At 37.9% G+C, this 25,262-nt stretch overlaps 1 protein-coding gene across 2 annotated transcripts in view; it reads left to right on the top strand.

Annotated features, from left to right (window-relative positions):
• Positions 1-25,262, top strand: part of PDSS2 (decaprenyl diphosphate synthase subunit 2) — a 120,242-nt gene that overhangs the window by 65,378 nt on the left and 29,602 nt on the right. For both annotated transcript variants that reach the window (XM_040598310.1, XM_040598309.1), the window contains one exon: positions 11,089-11,287. In XM_040598310.1, coding sequence (XP_040454244.1) covers positions 11,089-11,287 — 199 coding nt within the window. The remainder of the gene's footprint in view (positions 1-11,088; positions 11,288-25,262) is intronic.

A 25,262-nucleotide genomic window follows, 5' to 3' on the forward strand; every position in this document is an offset into this window, starting at 1 on the left:
AGAATAGTCAAAACAGTTTTTAAAGCATGATGTGAAACTTGTTAGGGAATAGGTGCATGAGACGTAATTAGTGGACACTTGCTGAGGACCTGTAGAGCAAATCTGGGTAATCTGGGATGGATGGGCATCCTGGGTGGTGCCTAGTCGTTCCATAAGCAGTCTGGCTGACACATGCTGCTGTCATAAGGGAAGGAATCTTGGTCATTTCCATAACAAAACGTGATTTTTTCCATCATCATGTTCCTTTTTGATTTCTACTTTGGTCACAGCACTGTCATCCAATCTACAAATTAATCTTTTTGTTCATACCTCATCTTTTGAGTTTTTTCATCAACATGCCTTATTCAGTTCTGAGTCTTACTGTCTTTCCTTGCATTGTGTATCCTACCATCCCATTTTCCCAGAGGCGGTGCTAGAGAAGCTGTCGCCAAAGGCTTTGATCACCTCCTGTCTTTTTTAGACTCCCGTTTACAATACCTGCACCTTACTTCAGTAAGCCAAAAAGACCTTTATGCTAACTTAATTTTAAACTCTTCTTTTGGCTTGCTCTTCTTTCACCCTGTCAGTGTTCAAATGTCTTATTGTTACCTTCAGGTTTTAGAAACGTAGCACTGCTGTTTGACAGACGGTGGTGGTTCTGTTGTTTCTAGACCACTGGTAGCTGTGCAGAGGTGGACCTGCTTGTGAACAGCTTCCTTGGAATTAGCCACTGGTCTTCCATTTCTGAATTAACATTACAGAATTTAAACTTACTCTGAATTGTCTGGGAACTTGGCCTGAAAATAACTATATAAGACTTCTGCATAATATTTGCTATGTTCTGCTTAGACCTTTAAATTAGCCTGATGCCCTTTGAGTTTTATAATGAATCAGGCACTTGCGTTTGTTTCACATTGCACGAGTTTCATATTTGTTTCATATTTGCTGATCTGCCTGCAAAAATGCCGCTTTGCTGAGGTATGTAGTTTTGTCAGTAATAAAATGAACTGTACAAATGGCAGGTGGTAGAATTAACTTGATGCAAAATATTGTTACTGATACAAAATTGTTTACTGTATTTAGTCATTTAGAGTACCTGTTCAGTTATCATAGATTTGCATTACCTGGAACTAATAGAATTCTTTTAAAATTTGTGAGCTTTGTTTTTAAGACTCTATTAAATAAAACATGCTTTTAATCTTTCAAACAATTGCAAAACACGGATAAGATTTGTTGGCTAGTTTAACTTCGGAAATTATTCAGGTGGGATTCTCAAACTGGATATGCGGTGTTAACGATGCTCCGTGTTCTTTAGCTACTGACTAAGCATTCACTGATGACGAAGGAAGTCCAGGTTTGGCTCCCACAAGTACTGGAAAGGATGCAAACTCCTGGTACTTCTCTGTCTGAATTTTCAGAAAAATCCTCTTCACAGAGGGGTGTAGGACACCTAGGTCAGGAATGCCTGAGATTGTAATGTTGTTTCCCTCGCAGTAACTTTGTGGAGCAGGAACTGGAGTCCAGGTGTCCCACCTTTCTTTCCTGTAATCTCCTGGAGACTAACTGACTTCAGCCATCTGGCTGAATGAATAATTCAGCATTTTGTGTAAGGGCAGAATAGCTCAGCAGGAGTGGCCAAGGAAGGAGGTGTAAGGATACCATGGCCTTGTGAGCCGGGTGGCTGCCTGATGCGAGACCCAGATTTCCAAGTGATGCTCTGCATGCTTCAAGAGAGAAGCTTGGACTGAAAAGCCAGTTGTCTGCAGTCGTGTTGTCAGGTGGCATGTCCAGTGCTCAAGTACTCCCTCTCTTTCACAGATTCTTGACTTTCAAATGCTGGCTATCACTTGGAATTTGGGAGACGTGGGCACACTTTAATGGGATTAATATATCCTTGCTTGTGCTGACAAATTTTATTTGCCCTGTTACATCTTTTCACCCACATACCTTCTATAAACACAAAAAGGCAGGAAAATGTCTCCAACACTCATTTTCTAGCTGGAAGTGAACATAAGCAGTTGGGTGGAAAGGTACTTTAAATCACCTTGTATGTGTTTTCTCGGAGATGGCTGCCTAGTTGTTTGAGGCAACTATTTTTCCAACCTGCTGTGAACAATGAGTTGCCTTTTGGACACTTAAATATTTCTGAGCTGTTAACGCAGTGAACTGCAGATGAGAAAGTTCAAAGCCAGGGCTGAAAGTTCTGTTTCAAACTTCTAGTTTTAGGCCTTTTGTCACTTTGTGTCACAACCTAACTGTTGTTTTCACTTTGTATTATTAAGCAATACAAAGTTTGCTCATTTGAAATAGGCTGACTTTCTTCATGGCAGATGACGGTGAATTTCATTCTTTTTAGTGTCCTGTGTTAGATAACAGTTGAGAGAATAATAGATTCCAGGGACCTTTGATCCACCATTACTGTAAAATAAAAATACAACTTAATTTTTTTTTTCCCTCTGACCGTAATGATTTTAACCTTGTGTACTAATTTGAATGGGCTTGTGGGGGCAGAGTCTTAAATGAGACACAAATGAAGGAAAAATTGCTAATGCTGCCACTGTATATCTAATGAGTGCTGTGTAATAAACCGTAACCTCTTCAACATTTCTGTGGAAAATGGTGTGATTATTTTGGATGGCTGGCCCTTTGTGCATGGCTCATTACCATCTGGCATAATGTGTATTGATATAGCTTGTAATTGTCAACTCTTATTTGACGTGCTGCCTTTAATAAATGTGACTTGCATGGCCAGAACCCCCTAATGGTTACACAGAAAACTGTAATTAAAGAAAATATGTATACTTAGGTAAAATACCCACCCTTATATACATAAAATAATTTTGTAGATGGTCTCTGTTTTTTTTTATCCCCTGTTCTTTGTGGGAATACTTGTATGTATTCCCAGGTTAGTACAGCACCAAATACATTGGGTTACCAATGTGGATACCTAAATGCGTGAAGACAGACATGAATCCCTAATGTAGGTGGTTTCCTCTTGCAGAACTTGCTTAAAATGTATTTTGAAATAATTATTCTCTAGGTGCCATATGATAGAATTAATATACCTGTTGTAATAGAACGGATTCCCAGCCTGCTGGTGGCTTTGGATGCTCCTGCGCTGGGAATGGGACATAACTGTAATGGGCAAAGGAGCTCTGTTTTTGTTATTTCTCCTGAATAAGGTGGCTGAAATAAATGCATTTGGAAATCCCAATGCTGAAAGCACCTATAACTCCTTAAAAGAAAATGGACTTCTGGCCGATAGTAAGTTTTCAGATAACAGGGACCAACATTATCTGCTGCCAAAGCTAAGTTATCTTTTGTTTATTTCCTGAAAACTTTCCTTCCCTTGGCTTGATGGTTTATGAATACATGAGTAACTAAGAGACATCATTTTGATAGTCAGATCAACTTGCAATACAAAACAGGGCATAGGATTTCCTTAACGCTAATCAGCTTTAATACTTGTGCTTAAATGGGATTTCATCAGGTGTTACCTTCAATTGTGCCGTTGTTGGAGAGTCCGTCGTTGCTCTTTGTAATAGATTTTGGAAAGTGCCTTCAGCTTATTCTTCTCTGGGTTTGCTTAGGTTCAAGCTTCTGAATCTTTGCTTGATAGTCTATTTTCTCCTCTTGAATTTGTTTTCTGTTGTGTAGATAACTTTCTATAAATGGCAATGACCATATCAATTTGCAGATTCAGTATCAGCCTTCTCCTTACATTAAATAGATGTAGTTTCTCACTTCATCTGTTTTCTTTGCTCTGATTGTTAGTGTGACTTCGCAACTTTTTCCTGCTTTCCCAAATTCTTCCTGAATGAAGTTTCCCAGTAATGATTTTTACTGGCATCAGAAACTTAGGGTTGACAGAAACACTGCTTTTGCTAGTATTCTTCCCTTAAATCATCAGTGGATCCCACTAGCCTTTTTGACCACGGTGGTATCCCCTATCTTAGTGTTGTGGTTTAACCCCGGCCGGTGACTAAGCCCCATGCAACCACTCACTCACTCCCCCCACAGTGGGATGGGGAGAGGATTGGAAGAGTCAAAGTGAGAAAACTTATGGGTTGAGATAAAGACAGTTTAATAGGTAAAGCAGAAGCTGCAAACACAAGCAAAGCAAGGAATTAATTCACCGCTTCCCATGGGCTGGCAGGTGTGCAGGCATCCCCAGGAAAGCCGGGCTCCATCACACATAACAGTTACTTGGGAGGACAACACCGTAATGCCAGATGTCCCTTCTTCCTCCTCCTTCCCCCAACATGACGTCATATAGTATGAAATACCCCTGTGGTCAGTTCGGGTCCACTGTCCTGGCTGTGTCCCCTCCCAATTCCCCGTGCCCCTCCAGCCCTCTCGCTGGCAGGACCTGAGAAACCAAAAAGCCCTTGGCTTGGTATAAACATCACCCAGCAACAACCAAACCCATCGGTGTGCTGTCACCATTGTTCTCACGCCAAATCCAAACCACAGCACTGCCCCAGCTAGTAAGAAGAGAATCAACTCTGTCCCAGCTGAGACCAGGAGTCTTGGAGCAGGTATACCCTAAGGGATGTACCTTAGCTGATTATCTGGGATCATCTGTTCCTTTACCTTCCTTCTACCCTTTTCCAAATCTTGAGTGTTTTCTTCCCGAAAGAGTCCCTGTTCATGTATGTATATGGTTTGCTTTTCTGTAATTCTAGCTGAGATCTTTTGGTTGATCTTTTTTTGCAATGTGTATTTCTACTTCAGTAAAGCATATCGAACCAGCTCAGGTGACTGTATTGAGGATGACTCATTTTCTTTGCTGTTTATCAGCTATGTCATTCCTTTTCTGTTGCCTTCTCTCAAGTGCAAGTTCTCTGGACCTAACAACTGTAAAATCTTAACCACTGCTGTTCATGAGCATTATTATTCACTGCTGGACTACAAGATATTTGTATCTGGTTGTGTAAATATATTGCTTATAAATAAAACAGGCTTTGTAAAATCCCTTGCCTTTATGTTGTTTATGCTTATGTTTCTTCCCAACCTTATCTAATGGACCATTGCAGTTCTTAAAATTCTTCTTGGCTTTGAGGGTTTTTCAGTATATCCTTTTTTAATTACCTTTGCTCAGCTCCCTGTCAGTCTCTGTACTCCTTCATTCCTTTATCAATTTTCTTCCTTCCCTAGTTTCTTTGATTTGTATTTGTTGCTATCATTTTTTCAGTTTGTTCGAGCTAGGGAGGGAAGGAATTATAGCTGGTTTGGCTTTGTCTAAGCCATGATTTTTTGGCTTTTTGTTTTGTTTTTAGGCAGCTTAGTCTTTTTAGCTGGGGATTTATGGCCTTTTGGTCATACAGAAAAATACTCTTGAGTACTTCCCGGAGGCTATTCATATTTTTCTGTTTAATTTATCTGATTCAGCTTGTTTTATCACTGAAAGTATCACTCATGTATAATGTTTTATACATTATCTGAATATTATGTCATATGTATAAAGAATGTTTGTATACTGATTTTAATTACATTGTTTTCATATAACAAATGTATTGAGATCATGTTCACTTTTACCTAAATTTTTAGTTCTGATCTGAACATTTTATAGCAAATTAAATTTGTAATAGAGAATTCAAGTTGAATGCAACATTTCTTGAGATAGGAAATTTCCTTTTAGAAATTCAAGCTAGTGACAATACATTACACTGCCAGTATATATTATTCAGAGTATTAATTATTCTTGTGTAATATCTGCATCATTATTTAGAAAATGAAAGAAGTACATCTTTATAGAAGGAAACATCTTAGTTCTTGCTATGACTTGATGTAGTACTTGATATGTTCTGCATAGCTGTTACTATAATCTGTAGTGGACACCAAGTTGTCTATTTATTAGACGTTTAAGTCTTGATAGTTGCCTTATAAAAAGACAAAATTCATTTGGAAGCTTTACTTCATTTTGGAAAAGTGAATCTTCCCATAGAGATAACCAGTGATTTTAAAACGGGAATTATAGTATGTGATTTTAATAATGTCAGATTTTAATAAACTTGACAATATGCTTATAAATGAGTAGCTTTAACTTTTGTTACTGATATTTTAGCATCAGTGTTCAAGTAATCCAAGAGTTCTTTTTCCATATATCTTATTAATTTTTTATTTGCATCTTCAGGTAAGTATTCCCCTTTTTTTCCTTTGGTTTGGATAGCTAGGTTAAGCTAGCCAGCCCTCCTTTTTTTTTTTTTTTTTTTTTTTTTTTTTTTTAAAGTAAGAAAAAAAAAAGCCATAAAACCTAAATTGTAAAGCCACTTCTTTTTAACAATACTTACGTAATTACTGGGTGATGTCTACAGTCTGCTTCTCTAGCCGTGTAGAAAGGATCTCTAAGAAAAGGAAAAGTAATTGATGTCTCCCTCTAACACTTTCTAGTACTCACGAAATCTGTAATAAAGATGCAAAGCTATTTAAGTTTCTCATATCCTTGTCTGTGGGGCTTAAAAAACATACCTTAGGCTTGCCATCACATCTGAGCAATGCAAATGTTCTTTTAATACCTGTCCTTTGCAGAATGTCCTTTGCATCCTTTTCACTATTAAACTCCTAGCATGACAAGATTTGTCTTTATAGAGAGTGTATCTAGAGTCTTACCTTGACAGCCCAGCCCGCCTGCTCCTCATCTGTTTGCACAGCTGGATTGTCCCTGGCTTTCTGGTTCTTACAATGGTTAGATACTTCTTACTGTGCAGGCTTCCTCTTGATGTTCTTTTCTTTATTGGTTCCAGCCTGCAAGTCCTGGAAAACATCGGTTTGGCTTATTGATTCTGGTGGTGTTTTTCTACTAGCTTCTCTGATTAACACTTTTAAACTGAACTTGAGGTAGCGATTCTTATCAGGTCTTTGTCTAGATTCTCTCATCTGCTTCCCGGAATTGATGCTTTTGCTTCCAGGCTGGGAGTATTTTTCTTTTAGTCTGTGTGATTTGAAAAGGGAATTGTTATGATGGTGCTATCCAGCACAAGAAAAAAGATGTGCTGTAGGTTGTGATCACTGTTACTTCAGGGGAGGGAAGCATAGAGGAATAATAGAAATTGCACTTGTTTTACTTGTTGCAGGATCTAATTGTCTATATAACTTAATCTTGCATTTTTCTACCATTTTTCTGCAAGCTGGTGTTTCACAGTCCTGGAGTCAATATAGCTCCAGCAGACCTTGCTGAAGAGTTTTTTTAATTACTTGTGAAGTTAGTGTTTCCTTTGTACTTTCCAGGATGACATTTACTGTTTGAGGAGCTCATAATCTAAGGGATACTTCATAGCAAGCATTTTACAGGGAATTTAGGTTAGGTACACTGGTACTAAAAGTGCAGGAACAGGGAGTCAAGAGAAGAAAAACAAGAGGCCACTTTACATGCTGCACCCTTTTACCTGCCACAGGCAGGAAAAGTCTGTGAATTAAGATAATTTTTTTTCCTTGAAGTAAAGAGTAGAACTAAAACCAAAGAAAACTAGGAGCAAGCCTGAGGATCTTATCAAAGACTGGAAGGGGGGGGGGGGGGGGGGGGGGGGGGGAAGTAGTCACTGAAGTGTTAGATATTAATTGACTTGAAAGCATAATAAATATGTCCTGTTGTCCTGTTCCTGTAAACAGAGGTTGCAGAGTCTCCGTCCTTGGAGATATCAAAAAGCTGCCTGGATGTGGTCCTGGGTGACTGTTTCTAGGTGGCCCTGCTTGAGCAGCGGGGTTGAACCAGATGGCCTCCAGAGTTCCCTTCCAACCTCAACCATTCTGGTATTCTCTAAATTGAGGAGGGGAGGGGGGCCTGCGTTTCACAATTAACTATGCTTAAATAATGCACCTAACAGTGGATCTTGTGCCTTTTTGACTGTAACACATCAAAACTTCTTAGAAGGGTCCCCCAGGCGCTGTCCAAGCCTCTGTACCATCCTCTTTGGAAAAGCCATTCCTGCATGTGGGTTGATTTTTGGAAGGAGAGAAAGAAAAGGAGATTAGGGCACGTGTGGAGGTCAAAATTGTATCATCTCTCAAAACATGATGCCCGTAAGTGGAGCCTCTGGGACATTTGGTGATGGTTTGCAGGGAGTTCTTGCTTCAGAGGTGAAGGCCATGAAAGTATGTTAGCGTTTGGTGAAAAAGCTTTCCCAGTTCTTAGCCTGCTTCTGTTGAGGAACTTCGGGCATTTTAAAAACATTGAGTGTTTCCTTGGTACTAGCTTGCTATGTAGGTAATTCCTGCGGCAACCACTTCTTAACAAAGAAGTCTGAACATGGCTTTGGAGCGGGAACAGGATGGAAGCGGTAGGAGTTCATAATCCTGTTGCCCTGTTGTTTCTGCTTTTGTACTCTGATGTATGTTGTTGTTTTAAGTCTAGCGTTGCATAAATATTATTTATTATTTTGGGATTAGCTGCTTTCAAATACGAAATTACTTAATCACTGAATAGTACTCCAGATCAAGAAAGCTGTATATAGTATTGCTTTAGCCATTCAATAGCAACTTAATAAGTGAAATTTTTTTATTGGATGCTGGCCTTTAGAAAGAATTGTCAAGAACCCTCCTGTATCCGTAGCAGCACTGTGGGCCTCTTATTTTGCCTGGGTATTATGGAGGTTATCACAAAGGCCGTTAAGAAATCTATTGCCTGGGATTTCTGCAATAGCTTTGGTTCTTGTATTTTCAGTTTGCTAGAGAGAGAGGGTGGAAGAGCAGTGTGTAAGATCAGAATTAGTTGCAGATTATCTGCCTAATACAGTTCTTGTTAGCACAAATAGTATGAATAATGTTTGGAGAACAAACGGGTTGTAGAGAAAGAAATGAAAACATCCAGATCCTGAGCATTTGGAAAGCGTGACACTGATGTATTTGTGTAACCTTTTCATGAAGAGCGATGCTGAAGTCAAAGAGGGGATTTTGATTTCCTTCATTAAAAGCTTATTAAATGAAGAAATAGGACAGTCGTTGTTTTGCTTCAGTAGTTGGGGGTCACAGAGGCAAGCCTGATCTCCTCAGGATATTAATGCCTGCTTTCAGCTGGGGGAAATGAGCCATCGCTTGAGTTAGCTGCAGCTTTATGTGCTCGTCACTAGGGATCCCCATATGTCCTGGGATCTGTGGCAGTCGGAAATGGCAGAGCTCGGCAGCGGGGAGCAGAGGGCTCTCATTGCTATTCATAACAGGTAGCTCGGCTCAGTCTGCCCAGAGCAAGTCTGTTTAATGTTGATCAGCTGTCCATCTGATAAACCGAATTGATATGGACATTTCCTCCAAGGGCTGCCCTGACAATGACAGCAGGAGCATCGAGATGTCTTGTTAGTCTTTTTCTCTAAGCTTAAAATTTTATTAACCCTTTGTTAGAGCTGAGCCAAGCGTGATTACAATACTGCAGCTGTAGATTGTGCAAGTTTCTCCCTTGCCTCTTTGGAAAACAGCATCACCTTCAGTTTTGTTGTCTATATGGAGAAGGGCTAGCTGTTTTGTTTTCAGATTGTTTTTCCTGCATGGAGCAAAAATTGTGAATTATAAAGGTAGATTTTAAAACAGCTTAGTTTTTTGAGTGTGTGACAAAATATGTTGGGAACTTCTGTTTATCCTTCCCCCCTCCCCAGCTCATCTACCTTTTGCATGCCTGCCCAGGCTGTGTGACACTCCTGGCTCTTCTCTCTTGCTAATTGGCATGGATCACTGGCCTGAAACAGTTGTTGCTGGGGCTCTTCACAGGTCAGATACGTTTAGGGCAGAGGGTTACTTTAGATTAATATCACTGGGGGCAGTTGCAACACATCTGCACTGTCCAGAGGGAACAGTGTTAATTTACTCAGTACTGTGCTGATACTGAGGAAGAATCTAACCTGAGCGTGTATCAGAAGGTATATATGTATGTGAAGGTATGGAGCAGTTTGGTTACTTAGTGTATCAGTGCTTGGCCACTTTTGAATAAGCACAGGGAGCATAGCATGCCTTCGTGCTTGCAATTAAATCTGAACTTTAGGAACCTTTCAGTCATCTGTCTAGTTGAGGGCATGCATTGGATTTTTGCTCATATGTGAAGTCTCCATAAAATAAAGAGTGAGTCAGAAAAGATGTGAATGTGCTGAAGATTTCAGGGGGGGATGTATCTAGGTTTGCAGCGTTAAGAGGATGTTTCAGTGTGTTGCTCTGTTCCCGCCTCTCCTTGTCCCTGCTCAGTTATTATGTGTGTTCATCGCCCTGTTGTAGTTCTGAGCTAGGGTGACATCTCTGGGCTCCTTGGAGTGACAGTCACTAACTATCAGGGGCTACAGGGTTGAATTGTGGGAGGAGGGGAGGAGAGGGTTGTGCTAATGACTCTTTTTGTGCCTTTTCCAAAAATGAAAATAAACAGAGGGCAAGCCTCTGTGGTATAACCACTGTGGCAAGCTATTCACGGGGATTTGAAACCCCTAAATTCAGAATGTAGCACACTGTGTTGGAATAAGAAGTAGTTTGTAAATCTATCCAAATAAAACTGGGTCTGCCCCTTTGCCAGACAGTCACCTTTGCTGCTTGTGACTAAAACAACCGGTGAAAGATCATTAGTACACAGTTTTAAGATGTTCAGCTGTTTCTCGTCTCCCCCCCTGCACACTTCCCCCTTGGTATTATTGAACTGCAAAGTATCCTGTTATTAATTTAACTCTAATTTGAGCAGTCATTGACTGCAGCATTCTTACAGTGTTCAGATCGGCTTGCTTGCAACTCCCCTGCTGATATGTCCCTTGTTCCTTCCCATCAGTGCTTCCTGCTTGGCATTTTCTTCGCATCAGTGTCCCTCAGCCTTCTGGAAGACAAAACAGAAAAAGAAAGCACCGTGAGGACTGTATTGATTACTTAGCTTTATTTTGTGAAAGAACTCAAACAAAGGGCAGTGTTCCTCCAAATGGAACCTGTGGCACCTGTGACTTACCTGGAAATATTAGTGATAGTTCTCAGAGCTTGATACCACCTGGTTGTGGCTTCTAGAAGTAGGTAGAAGAGCTACATGAGAATTCATAAAATATCTGCTTAGCACATGCAGTTGGGTTACACCAACCCACCCCCACCCCCCCACCCCCCCCCGAATCTATTTTATTAATAGCATCAAAAATAATTGTACTTTTTCTTTGCTTTCAGTCAAAGAAGTCTGGCCGAGATTACAGAATTGATCCACACTGCCTTTCTGGTGCATCGTGGCATAGTGAATATTGGTGAGCTCAAGTCCTGCGATGGCCCACTGAAGGATATGCAATTTGGAAATAAAATGGCTGTTTTGAGTGGAGATTTTCTTCTAGCAAATGCTTGCACAAGCCTTGCACAGCTGCAGAATACCAAGGTAAAAGAAAAAAATTCTTCTACTAGCAGAGCAAGTAACTATTAGTGAATCTTCTGAAAGAGAGGCTCTTTAAAAAATCAGCAGTTATGATATGTATGTATATATGGAGCATCCTTTGAAAATCAGCATACTTACATTGTAGCTGTAGATGGATTGACAAGCTGCTGCTGCTGTGAACGTGTTTACCACAGTCCTATAGAATTACTGTGGTGAGGCCTTTAATATACATTCTGAAGCACTGTAGTAATGGATGAGTGGTTAATTTGGTGAATTTAACGTATATGCAGTGGCATCCTCGTGACACGTCAAACTGCACCACCTCTGGCAGTCTACCAGCTGAAGAAGTGTGGTTTGTTCTTTCGTTTTACCTTGTGCTTTGTGAAAGGGTTGTCTGTCTCAGGAAATTCTTGGGGGAGAAGCTTCATTGCTTTGTCTACACAGTGCTCAGGTGACTTTTTACTCTTAATAAAATACTCTTACTTTGTTGGGCATTTGGATGCCCCTGAGTATCAGGTTGCCCTATTAACATGGATCTGCTGGCTTCTAACGGGCAGCTGCAATCTGGCTGCTCGGCCAAACTCTTTGAAACTTTACAGGGAAATGTTTTTCATGACGAACTAATTGTATATATGTATGACCTTAGAAAATTAGACTGATGGGGACCTTAGGAGATCATCTCTGTAGCTGGTTCTTCTTTTCACTAGATAGCATTAGCTACACCAAATCATTCTTGACGTGTTTGTGTAGCTTGTTCTTAGACCCTCCGATGGTAGAGACCAATTCCTGGGCATCCCTGTGACAGTTTAGTGTAACACCTAACTATGTGTATGGATGAAGAGCTTAGTGTGCCATTCCAGTGGAAACAGAAAACAATTCTATTTTGCAGGGGTACTTTTTATACATCTGAAGATTGCTGCCATATTGTAATGTAAAATAAATGTTTATCATGCATGCGGTTGTCAATAATCAACGCAGTTTTAATCCTAAGCTTAAGGAGTCTATTGTTTTTAGATCCTCATGCTAAACTCCTTGTGATGGTAGTTGAGTATTTCTGTACTGCTTTGATCATGAGTGTGACAGTTTCTCTCAAAAGTGGTGTCATTTTGTAACATAGAGCTGAGATTCAGGAGAAGAGAAAATTAAATGTCATTCTGCTGGAATAGTGGGTTAAGCATTATGGTGATAACTGCTAGTAAATATTAAAAAAAAAAGTTTGCAATAGTGCAAAATTTTAGTCATACAGTAACCAAAACAGGGTGCAATTGATAATTACTAATTAGTTTTCATTTGTATTTGTTCGGGTTTTTTTAGTACTTAGTAAGATTTTCAAGACAGATGAAAGGATTTAACCCTATATCAACTTTTTGTTTCAACATAAGAGGGAATTTTATAAAATGTAGCACTTACTACTTTGCATGTAGTACATCATTAAGTATTGCAGCAGGAATGCATGATCCCTGAAGGCTTGCCAGGAAACAAGCCTACAGTGAAATGAGGCACGAGTGCAAAGAAATACTTACTTTTTTTTTTTTTTTTAAGCAATTATTATATTGCATGTTGGAAAATTCTGCCAAAACATTTTAGCACTTTTTTCATTTTTCTGACATCTAAATACTTTCATAGCTTCTACATACGATAAGTGGGATGCTATTATGGAAACTGATTGACTTAGTAAATTATTCTTTTTCATATGTCTAACCCTACTAGCAAAGTTAGAAAAATTGAAGTACAAGCTACAGAAATCTCTTGACAGGTGCAATGATTTAAACATACTGTATTTATTCTTTTGTAAATGATGAATTTTCAAATCTGGCATCTGTTTTTCAGCAGTGTGAAATAACTTTGACTTTTTTCCTTCATAATGTTTTGTTTTCTTTGGTGTAAAAAGTAAAAATCACAGTACTGCTTTTTTGCTGGCATTTATTTGGTAGCTCAGCAAACTGGCTAATGAAATGAGTAGGATTAGATCGTACATGGTACTGACAATGGTAGGCTGTAACCTCTATAGACATGCATAGCTGTTGTATAGACTAGAATTTAAACTAAAGGGCTTTTCAGCATTAACTGAAACCACTGCTACCAAGATAATTTTAATGTGCTGTTAAACTCTTGTCTGAGCTTGTGTATGATGCATTTATCTCTGTGCTTCTCTCGGGGCTGACAATTAGATGTGAAATTCTGTAGTCATAATGAAATGCAGAGCTATTTTATAATTGCCAAGGGTAAAATTAGCAAAGTCAATTATTTTCCCTTAGGCTTTTCCCTGTAGATATTAAAAGGCTGCAAGGTAATTGCCTTAGGTAACACTTTGATTTTTAAATAACATTAAATATAGGAATTGTTGTTGTTAATTCGTTGTAATTCTCCTCTTCTTGCTGCTGTAGTAGAATATAACTGTAATGACGTTAACAAGAGTCTAGGCTCAGGGTTTGATTTTGGGGGGTTTCTTTTAAACTAGTGCTCATACTTCTCCTATGTTTGCTAAAGTTATGCAAAAAAATGGTTTGGAGGGGGGTGGGGTTATTTTTTGTTGGTTTTTTTTTAATATCTTTGAGATACAAAGACTTTAGATTTCTTGAAATGCCAATTAGGAAACCTCCTGTAAGATAAATTTTGCTGTTGTGCTATTATAAAGTCATCCAAAATTTTTATTTTTGAACACACATGATAATTCAGGAGGAATCATTCTCATTTTCTACTTTGTGAAATTAGGAGACATTAATTATGATTACAAAGTTGGTATTGACTGAGACTTAAAGTGAATTACTGAACTGCATGTTATATTTTTGTAATCATGGCAAAATTTTACATTTATTCAGATAATAAAAACTGTTTAAAGTGAACAGTAATTTCTGCAGCTACAAAACATTAGCTTGATCAGATCACATCTATTTACAATTTTTTTGTACATTCATGTTAACTTTTGATCATCTCTATATAACTGTCCTTTTTTTTTGTCTACTTTGTATTTTGGATGGTAGCTTTTCTTGGCCTGCTGATTGCTGTGATAAATTGTTGTGAATTGAAGATGATACAGATAAAACCTTACTTCAGATCTGCATCCTGTAGTAGATTGGACATTGTTACTCCATGCATTTTTAGAAAATAATTGAGCCCAAAGATGAGTTGGGTTGGGATTTTTTAGTAGCTGGTATATCAGCAGTGGGTTTAGGAATGGTGAGCCTTTGACAAGGAAGGATATGTTTGGTTTTTGCTCTTTAAATAACAACACAGTAATGCCTGGTAACGTGCTGATTTATTGGATTGGGATATGTTTATTTGGGATGATGAGGTTATTTTGATAGGTTTTCTCATTTTGAGGTTGCTGTGTTTGGATACTAGGATTGTGATACTTGTAAAAATCATTGTAAATATGTAGATGTGGGAAGAGATGGAAAAGTAAACGATGTTTGCCTGACAAAATAAGATGGCTCCCAACTATCTTGTGGGATATATGACCATGTGCAGTTTTAAATAAATATGTGAATAAATTATTAAGAAGTGTGAAAGAATATGTTTAATGGTTTGTTCATTGTTGCCATCTGAAGGTAGCACATCTTTAACATTTGTCTCCTGCTTTGCCTAGCCAGGGATATGGGGATGAAGCTGCTAACAGCAAGTTTTATTGCATGAAAGTCCTTCTTTGACTGTGGTAGCAAAACCTGATATTTTTGTCTATGATTTCTGCATAAGTAACCTTCACTTGTAATGTTTTTAGGGTGGCATTCAGATGCAAACAGCAAAAGTAACAAGCATTAATTGGCATTTTTTTCACCTGGCAGCCGGATGGACATTTTAACACATGATGATATTGACCATGATGATACCATCTAGTGTGCTTTTTCCAGGGTATATCACAGATAAGTTGGAAGAAACTTGTTGCATCATTAAAGGTGAAGTTTCCTAGAGTATTTGAATCATCAGTTGTCTTATGAAGCTATGGAGAGGGTGCATAAAAGATGTAATTATGACCAGTAATGTGCTGATGACTAAAGAAAATGATAATATATAAATGCATTGCTTGCAACTCGATAAACTGATAGGGAGGCATTCCTTTGTATTTAAAAACAAAAATTCCACAAACCAACCAACTAAAACCAAACTGCCAAAACCCAACATATCCAAAACAAAAAATACCACACACACCCACACCCCAAAAGCAAGAAAAAAAGAAGAAAAAGAAAAAGAAAAAAAAAAAAAAAAGAAAGGCCTAGCTCAAAAACCTGAAATACATGTAATGGTTATATTCTCTGTAGTTCTTACTGGAATCTTAAGAATGACTTGTTTTTTCCTACTGTAACTTGGTGAACTCGTTCAAATGATTAAACTGTTCACATAAGGACTTAAAAATCTTCAGCCTGAAAGCTTGGAATTGAATTTAAGAATGTTGTCTGTCAATGCAGAGCTTTGCCAGAAGACCGTATTATAGAGCATTGTTTTATTAAGCATTATTTGTTTATAAATAAACAGTAGCACAGATGTAGTACTTATATAGTAGATGCATTTCCTTATGTTAAGTTTATGTATTCCTAAAGGCATAAATGTGGTGTTTACAAAATAGGCCTTGTGTTTGCATAAACATCAACAAGTTACTGCAACAATCTGAATATACATTGTGCTTCATAAAAGAACTGCTTATCTTGAACTATGATTTCTACTTCTGTAGCATCAGTTGTGTTCCTTGTGGGGAAGGCTTAGTTTTGAACTTGAGCAACTTGGTTCCTTGCTGATCAGTGAAAGGTATGGAGAGTATCCGCTTTCTGGAATTATGCCAGTTGCTCTTTCGATATAAATTGACATTTTTTAGAACTGACAAATAAGTTAGCTAGAATCTTCAATTTATTATATGTTGTTTAAGAAAGGTAGTACTTGTATCAAGATTTTTATTCCCTTGAACGATGTCAAGAGAAGAACATAAACTTTTCAAATAATAATTAAGTATTAAAACAGTGAAAAATCAGGGAATTGGCTAAATAAATGATTGCTAGGATCAGTGGCAGTTTTCTGGTCCTCTCTCCAGAACTCTTTATCCTAAAGAACACGAGGAGTGCATACCATCAAGAATCCTGTAAGAAATACCCTTTCTAGAAGGAAGTGTCCTGTTGCCAATGTAATGGCAGTCATTAGCAGCCACTGACTTGTCATAGGTCCAAATTACTGTCCCTCAGAAATGTGCTTTTTGTGTTGTTTGAAGTGAGTAGAAGGTACTTCTTGGTAAATGTAGTTGTGAGATGAGTTATTTTCAGAGCAGTGAAAATTATTTTGAAAAAGCTATTATTCATTGTTTTCTCTGGTGGAAAATGTTAACTATAAATACCCATGAAGTATATTTACATTATATTTTACATAAAATAAGACCCTTACTCTGAATTTTCCTACTGATCTGAGATTCAGCTGTATTGCTCAAAGAAGGCAGGATGAAAAAAATTGTGGAGAAAAGGTGAGAACTAGAAGAAATGTGTTTGCTCCCAGTTACAGTGTTAATATAGAAAATATTTATTCTTAGCAAATAGTTATTCTTGACTCTTCACCTCTGCTCACATATGTACTACTTTTTTTTTTTTCCCAATACAAGCTGCCCTTAACAGATGAGTACCTTTAAAATGATCAGCTCACAATGCAGCTAGGTTACACTGAAGCATGAATTTGGTAAGAAGCAGAGATGAGAGTAGATTGAGGCCCAGGTTATGAACCTTGATAGAGAAACTGAGTTCTTGAGAGGAAAAAAAAAATAAGAAAAACAACTTTTTTTTTCTTTTCCGAAGTATGCTATCATGTCTATCTCTCTGTACCTTTCCCTGAGGTACTGTTTGACAGTGACTAGATAGGGTATAGAATAGTATGTACATTGCTGAGTATTTTTATTCTAATTCAGTGTTTTAGAGTGCCACAGGAGCATGTCTCAGAACCAGACACTAGTAAAAGACATAGATAAGTTTAAAGAGCTCTGAACTGATTTATGGAAAAGTATGCCTAAGAATCTCTGTTTTATCTAGGTAATGGAGGAGAAGAAAACCAAGGAAGAAATGTAATGTTTTGGAACTTTTAACCTAGTACGAGATGACATAAGACAATGTAGCCATCATGATTGCATTATTACAGAATAAAGTTCTTTGAGCAGCCCGAAATAAGCAGTTCTGTATTGAGATACCTGCTCAAAATTGGCAACATAGCATAGATTTTATTGGAGAATGCAAACACACTTCCAGGACTGAGGAATACATCATTATGATTTGTACCTAATTATGAATCAATTCTTAAGAAAAATGTTTCTTGTTTTATTAATTATTTTCATGATGCACCAAAATTTACTAATTTGCATCCAGTTCTGAGAGGTAGATCTGGTTTTAGTTTACCTTGAAGTAAAACATAAATGTGATTGTAATTCAAACAAACTTTAATGGACATGTATTGTTTTTTTCTGCCCAGTGTTTCAAACACTGGATTTTTTATTAAGATTTCTTTACTAAAGTTTTGTTGACAGTCATGTGAAGTTCCTTTGAGAGCAAAAAGGCACTCTTTATAATAGTTGATGAAAGTATGTAAGCATTAGGGGGGAAAAATCCTGTATGTTAGAGAGAAAATACGAAAATCTATTGGAATCAGTACTTGAGAATCAATTTTTTTCCCATATCACTGCCTTAAAACTTTTGTCAAGCATTTCTGCTGTCATTAGAGGTAACAGTTCTTGTGATGATGATGATAAAATTGTAGAATTACGTTAGTGAATCTCCTAATTACTGCATTATGCTCTTCCCATTGCCCCTTTCTGTGCTGGTGTCAGAGGAACAGTTCCTTAGCAAGTGCATCATTTGCCTTTGTTTTCAAGGAGTAAATTTATATTCTCTAAAATAACACCTGAGCAAGTGAAGCATTCAGTTTTCTGAATCTTTTACAGAATTTTTTTTTCTATTTGACTTTTGCGATTTGTAACTGGTAATATAATTGTAAAATTTCATTATCTTAATGGCTGCAGTTATATGTTTGAAAAGTAATCTTTGGGAGAAGTTAAATTAGAGGATTAGGTGACACAGCTTTATTAACTTAATAAATTGAAATTCTAAAAGTTAGACTTAATCTGTAATTGTGGTAATATGTTAGAAACAGGCTCCTTTTTGATCTGTAAGAGTTCTGTTGTGTTGCGGTGATTGTCAGTTTTGAGATTATAACCGTTTAACTTTGCCTTGATTCCTAATCAGTGTATTCCTCAAATAGGACTGTCCTTTACCTTAGTAGCCTTTTGCACCTGTACTTTTTTTAAAGCTAATGCTTATGTTAAACTTCCCCAAAGCTAGACTCCACTGGGTTAGTATAGGTCTGTATTGAAAGAGTTGTGTTTTTTTGTGGTTCTTGGCCATAGTGCTACTAGATGTTTAGATTTCAGTCTTTTTTTTCTGTCCTCCCATTTCTGCATGAAAAAAGTTTTTTTTAAAAGGAGGAAGAAAAGAAAAAAGTTATTTCTGCCACTTTCCTTATGGACATGTATGACTTAAAACCAGTGCAGTGCCTTGTAGCAGAATGACTGCTGCAGAACATGGAAGGACTGAGATTGAGACAGATACCAAAATACGTAGTCATAGGTATCGCTGTGAATCAAGTCTGAGATTGAAGCTTTTTCCCAAAAATACACTGCAAGAATATTTTGAAAGCATCAAGGCGTGGAGCTGGTGAGAACAGAATTGTGTTTGAGATGCTGCCTCAATGCTGTGTTGCCTGAGCAAGTAACAGTCTCGGGAAAAAGTTATCTACTCAGTTCTGATGTATTTTCAATAGACTGCTAAGGATTTTCATATGGATTTGCACAAAGTCTGCTTAATGTTCTTGCCTCTGTATCATCTCAGTAACAACTTCCCCAACTCGCATCTGAATACACCTTCCTCATAGCAGCAACTGGACACATCTTTCTGCTTTGGTCTGCCTAGCAGACCAAAGTCAATGTTTACTGCTTGAGTTTCTGAATTGAATGCCTGTCATTATTCCACATAAATACTGTCCTTCTCAGAGGTAGACACACAGCTACTTCTAACATGTGGTTAAGTAGTTCTTTTTCTGATATAACTAGTTTGTCTCTTTCTAATTAACAAGATAGTCTGGAAAACTCTAATATGTGTCTATACATGAGAGAGGGCTTTTCAGAGATGTCTGTTGAGCATCAGTGAAGAAGTGAAAATAAATTTGAAGGAATTGAAGGAAAAGCTTATTTTGTTGAGAGGAAGGACAAAGGTCATTCAAGATCTCAAGATAATCACTATACCTGGGAAATGTGTCCTGGATATATGGGGTAGCAGCATCTGTCCCTCTGTTATTTGTTCCCTTAATGTATGACGCTGAATTGGCACTTGTGTGGTGCTGAGGACACATGGCTTAGGAGTCAAAAGTATTTGCAGGCTTTGAGATACATACGTGCATATTGTGTGTGTGTGTATATATATATATAAAAAACCAGTTTCATTGAATGTTAAGGCAAAATTATGGAAGAAGTGTTCTTATTATATTTTTTTTAAAGGCAAACCCCCTCACTTTTCAAAGAAGAAATTGCCTTTCAAAGAGTTGAGGCAAACCTTAAAAAGTAGCTATATTTGGTATTTCCTTAAGTGTTAACAAGAAACTGTATCCAAGATGTTGATCACTGCCAGAAATTGTAGGAAATAGATACTCAAAAGACAACAGAATTTATTCTAAGAAATTGAAATAATGAAAACTTGTGGGTATGTGATTTTTATTCTCCATGAGATTCACACTGTGAGAAAGGACTCTAAAGAGCCAGGAGTTTGCTGCTTCATTCGCCGCTTACTTAGAATAGGTATTGGCACTGTCCGGGTTTCTTAAAAGCAGAGATGTTCATTACAGCTCTTTCTTTCACAGCCATGAATAATCATCATGGGGGAATTCGTTGCTAAATAGCTTTAGCTCATACGCACATTATAAAATGAAAATGAATTTTCATAAGGTTGTGGAAGGTGATGTCCTCCATAAGTGATATTTGCGATGCCAGCTTCATTCTTTTTATAGCTGAAGCAGTGGAAGATCACAAGTTCTGTTTTCTTGGCTTTATTTAAAGTCTGTTTCTTAAACATAATAAGAGTCATATTGAGAGTGGTAGTAGAATAAAAAGCAATCAAATCTCTTTCTGGTGAAACCCTGTCTTAACAATATTATCTCAAATAGACTTTTTCTTTTCTTTTTTTTAATTTTTTCATGAGTGAGGACTTAATACATGTTAACATCCATCTTTGGGTGGGTGGGATCTCAGGACATACTTGGTTCTAGAGGTGGACTTTCATGCCAACGTGATCAATAAACAGTTTTGCAGAAGGACTGGAGGTCACAGTGGTTAGTATATAGCCAGCTGTCCACCTGAAGTACAACTTCAACAGAGAATACACTATTAAAAAGTGAAAATAGATTTTTATGATGATTCAGTTGCAATTCAAAGCTGTCAACAATAGTGATCAGAATCTAAGGTTTGTCTGCCTGGCCTTTCTTAGTCTCCCAAGAATTTAACTATTCATAAAAGGGAAGTCTGTTCCCAGTACAATCAGTAAACTTTTCCCTAAGAGAGTACAAAAGCACCAGCTTTGTAGCCTTGGTTTTATTATTTCAAAGACAAGAAACATTGTTATTACTGGTGCTGTAGATGTGAGTATGCAAAATCGCCATGGTCGTCCTCCTCCACCAGCTGCTGGTATCACGGAATGGTTGAGGTTGGAGGGGACCTCTTGAGATCATCTAGTCCAAACCTCCCGTTCAAGCAGGGTCAGCTAGAGCAGGTTGCCCAGGACCGTGTCCAGATGGCTTTTAAATATCTCCACAGATGGAGACCTTACAACCCCTTTGGGCAACCTGTTCCGCTGTTAGATACCCTCACAGTAAAGTGTTTTCATGTGTCCAGATGGAATCTCATGTTTTAGTTTGTGCCTATTGCCTCATCCTGTCAGTGGTCACTGCTGAGAAGAATTTGGCTCCTTCTTCTTCATTCCTTCCCAGCAGGTGTTTATACACATTGTGCTGCTAGGAGAGGGTAAAATATGTGTCTTGTAAATCGGGTGATAGATAATGTATTCTCCCCGCTTTTTGCACTGCTGTGAAGCTCCACTTTAAAATGAACCTTCCCAGGGTCAAATTTTTAGTAAAAGTGCCTTTACATCTGGAGTGGCTTCAGTGCAATAATACAGTATATAATGTATAAAACTATAGCAGTAATGTAGCTGAGATAATTGTATTTTTAAACAAAACACAGGTATTTGATATCTGGTTAGCTAGCAAGAAGATTGAGTCTTTGGACAGACTGTAACTGGTCATTACTATTAGTGTTTTGAAATTCAGCAGCATTTCACTTGGAGTCTAGAATCTGATTGCCACTGCTGCTGGTATAGTGGGTTGCCGATTTGTTAGTTTAACAAAAATCTGCAGCTTTGTTTAGTTGATTCCATCTGTCAGATGCTAAATGATATTACTTCTGATTCACATTTATTCAGATACAGTCTATGCAAAGTAAGTAATACCACTTGCAGGTATAATTTCTGTCAATTCAGAGCTGATCAGGGTTTTTTTAAATTGAGTTTAATCTGCGTTTCATTTGTGAACTTAGCCCAGTTTAATGCTTGTCTGCACCAGTGTGACTGGAAACAGTGTTTTACAGCCATGCTCTTCTGCGTCATTTATTGATGAGGACGGTTTTATAGCTACAGAACCCTGTGGTCATGATACCTTCTTTGGTCGCTGTTTTATATAGTAGAAAAATATGTAATGTAATTACCCTATCCAAAAGGGTCAAGCTGAAGAAATCACATGCTTCTCTAACCCGAGTCACTCGTGAACAGTTGGTCGAGTACTTTAGTGCAAGGATCAGCTGCATTGGATCTGCAAAGATTATTAATAACACTGTGTAAGGTACCATGTGGAGGTAGAGAAGGGAAAACGGTATCTTTTCTGTTGGTTATGTTATCATTAAGGAAAATTACTGAATTACGCGCTAGAAGTCTTTATACTAGTGAAAACCCCTTCTGCAGACAGTGTTGCATCAGCATAAAAAGGGTAACAACACTGTTGAAAATTCTCAAGGCAGACTGACCTTAAGACAGGTATTTGACAATAATAACAATATTCAGATTGACTGCTGCTGATTATTTTGAAGAGGTCTTTTATGTCTAGGAAGTACCTTTTTATCGGGTAGTGGGGTTTGAGTGATGCGTTTACATTGCACATTGTATTTTGCTACTAATTCATCACTAACAGGGTGAAGAAAACCATAAATGTGTTTTCCAAGAGCATTTAAAACTTGCTAGGAAGCAAATCACTGTAAGGAGCCTTTTCTGTGTGTTTCAACTAGGCGAGGGACAGCTTCTTGCAGTAAGAATACTAAAGAATAGTAAAGCTCAAGATGATTTAAAATAGTAAATCCAATAGGATTCAATAACCATTACATTAAGAAAAATTCTGTAGGCTGGCACACTTAGTTACCTGTATGACTAATGATGTTTGATGAGATTACCAGGAAAGAAAATTGAATTCCAGTGTTCTTGAAACTCGTTGGAGTTTTTGCTCCCCCTTTTTTTTTTTTTTTTTTTTTTTTAAGGTATTATTGAACAATGAAAATCCAGTTTCAGCTGTTTACTGAGTTTTGTCTTTACCTTCCTGGCATTGCAATGTTTTGTGTTAAATGCAAGAGAATATTTAATTTTAAGAACTTTCTGTGGAATTTTTAAGTGTGAAACTATTTCCAAAGATTAACGCTTCTTTGGGGAGGGATGTCAAATGCAAGTTGAAGGTACTTTTGTCTGTATATTTAGCATTTCCTGACTATTTAATTTTCTTTTTTATTTGTATGGAGAAGTCTTGCTACGTTTTCAAGTCTATGCATCAGCAGCAAGGAGTAGGGTCTGTCATAGCAGATGTGTGTGGAAAGGATATTGGTTCAACACTTATGAAAGGAAGAAATTACTTTTGGCCCCTCTAGTAAGAAATTTGGCAAAGCTAAGGAAGTTTGTCGAATAGAAATTGTGAAGGATGAGGAACAAAGATATCCATTGCTGTGTTCTTCATAGTGCTGCTTCCTGTCTTCCCACAGGAGCTTCATCCTTTCCCTGATTTCCCCTTGAAAATACCTAGTAAAGTCTGGAGAGACACTGTATTATTACTCTGAAATAGTGGTCTGTGTAAGCAATTCCTTTTCAGCTGCTGAATTTAAAATAAAACCACCACACATTGAATGGATCTCAAATTCGTTCCTGGGGTTTTTTTAAACTAGAATGAAAAACAGGAAAAAATACATATGCAGTGTTATGTTGCAGTGAACTTTAAACAAAATATTTCAAAGACAACTAAAGGGAACAAAGTGCTTGAGTTGCTAAACTGATGGCAGCAATGTCTTCTTTTCATCCAAGGTGTTTCGAAATCTCGTGAAGGATGAGTGGGACCCAGAATCCATTCTTTTTTCTGTGCTGGAAGGAGTCTGAATCGTACCTTCTAACTCTGAAGAAAGTGTTCTACCAAAATGATATTCTGTGATTTCCTTGCAGCTTTAAAATGTCATTTTAATTAAAATATACCTCTGTGTTTATCAACAGAGCTGGATTTCCCAGGACGGTCAACTGCAGCCAAGAACTGGGCTGCAGTACCCGTGACAGTGCGCACATGGCCCTATTCTGTGTCATCGTGTATGCAGGGTGCTTTGGGAATTCTGAACCCTGAATTAACTTATAGATGGGTCTTCAGTAAACTGCCTGAAAGACTCAGTCTCATTTCAGGAAAAGGAGGGAGGAAATTCAGTGTGTGGCTGGTTGAACGTCCCAAAGTAATTTTCGGAACCACTAAGAAAATGACCACTGTTGTGTTTTATTTCTTCGATCAATATGTAGAAAATCTGAGCTTGGGAAACTAAACTCAAATTGAGTTTAAAGAACCTTGAAGGGCTAAAGCTGTGCATTTTTGACAAACAAGTTACTATACCAGAAAAGGGCGAATTAAGTTTCACCACATTTCTGATCTTCAAATCTACAGCGCTCTTCTGGCATTGAAACATAGCACAATCTTCTGGACTATTTCCTATCTGCATAAATGGGAGTTATCACATTGTATTATACACTTAGTCTGCCTAAATAGTAGGAGAGATTTTAGCTTCCATCCATCTCTTTTCCTTACGTTCATCCTAAATTGATGGCCTTTGTGTGACGTTTTGGAAGCAGAAGAGATCACATGACTACAAAAGGTCGTGAAGTTAATACTGCCTTAGGAAAAACAAACAAGCAAAAACCAAACAAGCAAATGAAAAAAAACCAAAATGAAACAAACCACCTCCAAACACCAGCAGAACTGTTGGCAGAACATGCATTTAAAGGGCGTGGAATTATTTGCATGTGCATGTCACCAGCAAGTAATGGGTCATCCCCTGGGCTGCTCCTAGCCATGTGGATGCTCTGGGGGAGCAGAAAACACAAAGCTTTGGAAGATGCTGATGCAAAATGGAAAGTGAAAAATAGAGTAGAAGCTTGTTTTCTCTCAGTATGATGTTACTCCAGCTCATCTGGAGTACCTAAGAGGGACTAGGCTTCTCAAAAATGTGTAGAAGAGTGGAAAAAAGTAGTGGGAAGAGAGCTTATGAATAGGCTGCCTTTGGTCTCCTTTGAGACACTGCTGTTTTCAAGCAGTGATTCTGGCAATCCTTTCTTCCCTTTCCCCATCTTTTTGAATCTGTTTAAAATGGAACTCAACCTTCAAATTGGAAGAGAAGAAAAGCAGTTGGGAGCACCTGATTTTTCATTTTCCTTCCCTGCTCTTCAAACTTACTTCTCGGAAACGTCAACAAGTGGAGCAAGGCTCTGGTCAGGCACCAGTGAGAATGGAGACGACCTGAATACTGTTTTCTGCTCTTCCAGTGGCATGCTGCGTGATTTGGGGGAAAATCAGTCTTTTGTCACTGTTTTTCCCTTATATAAAACAGGAGGGAATAAATTTTACAGAGGATGTTGATGGC

This window comes from Falco naumanni, chromosome 6 (assembly GCF_017639655.2).
Source record: "Falco naumanni isolate bFalNau1 chromosome 6, bFalNau1.pat, whole genome shotgun sequence".
Taxonomy (NCBI): domain Eukaryota; kingdom Metazoa; phylum Chordata; class Aves; order Falconiformes; family Falconidae; genus Falco; species Falco naumanni.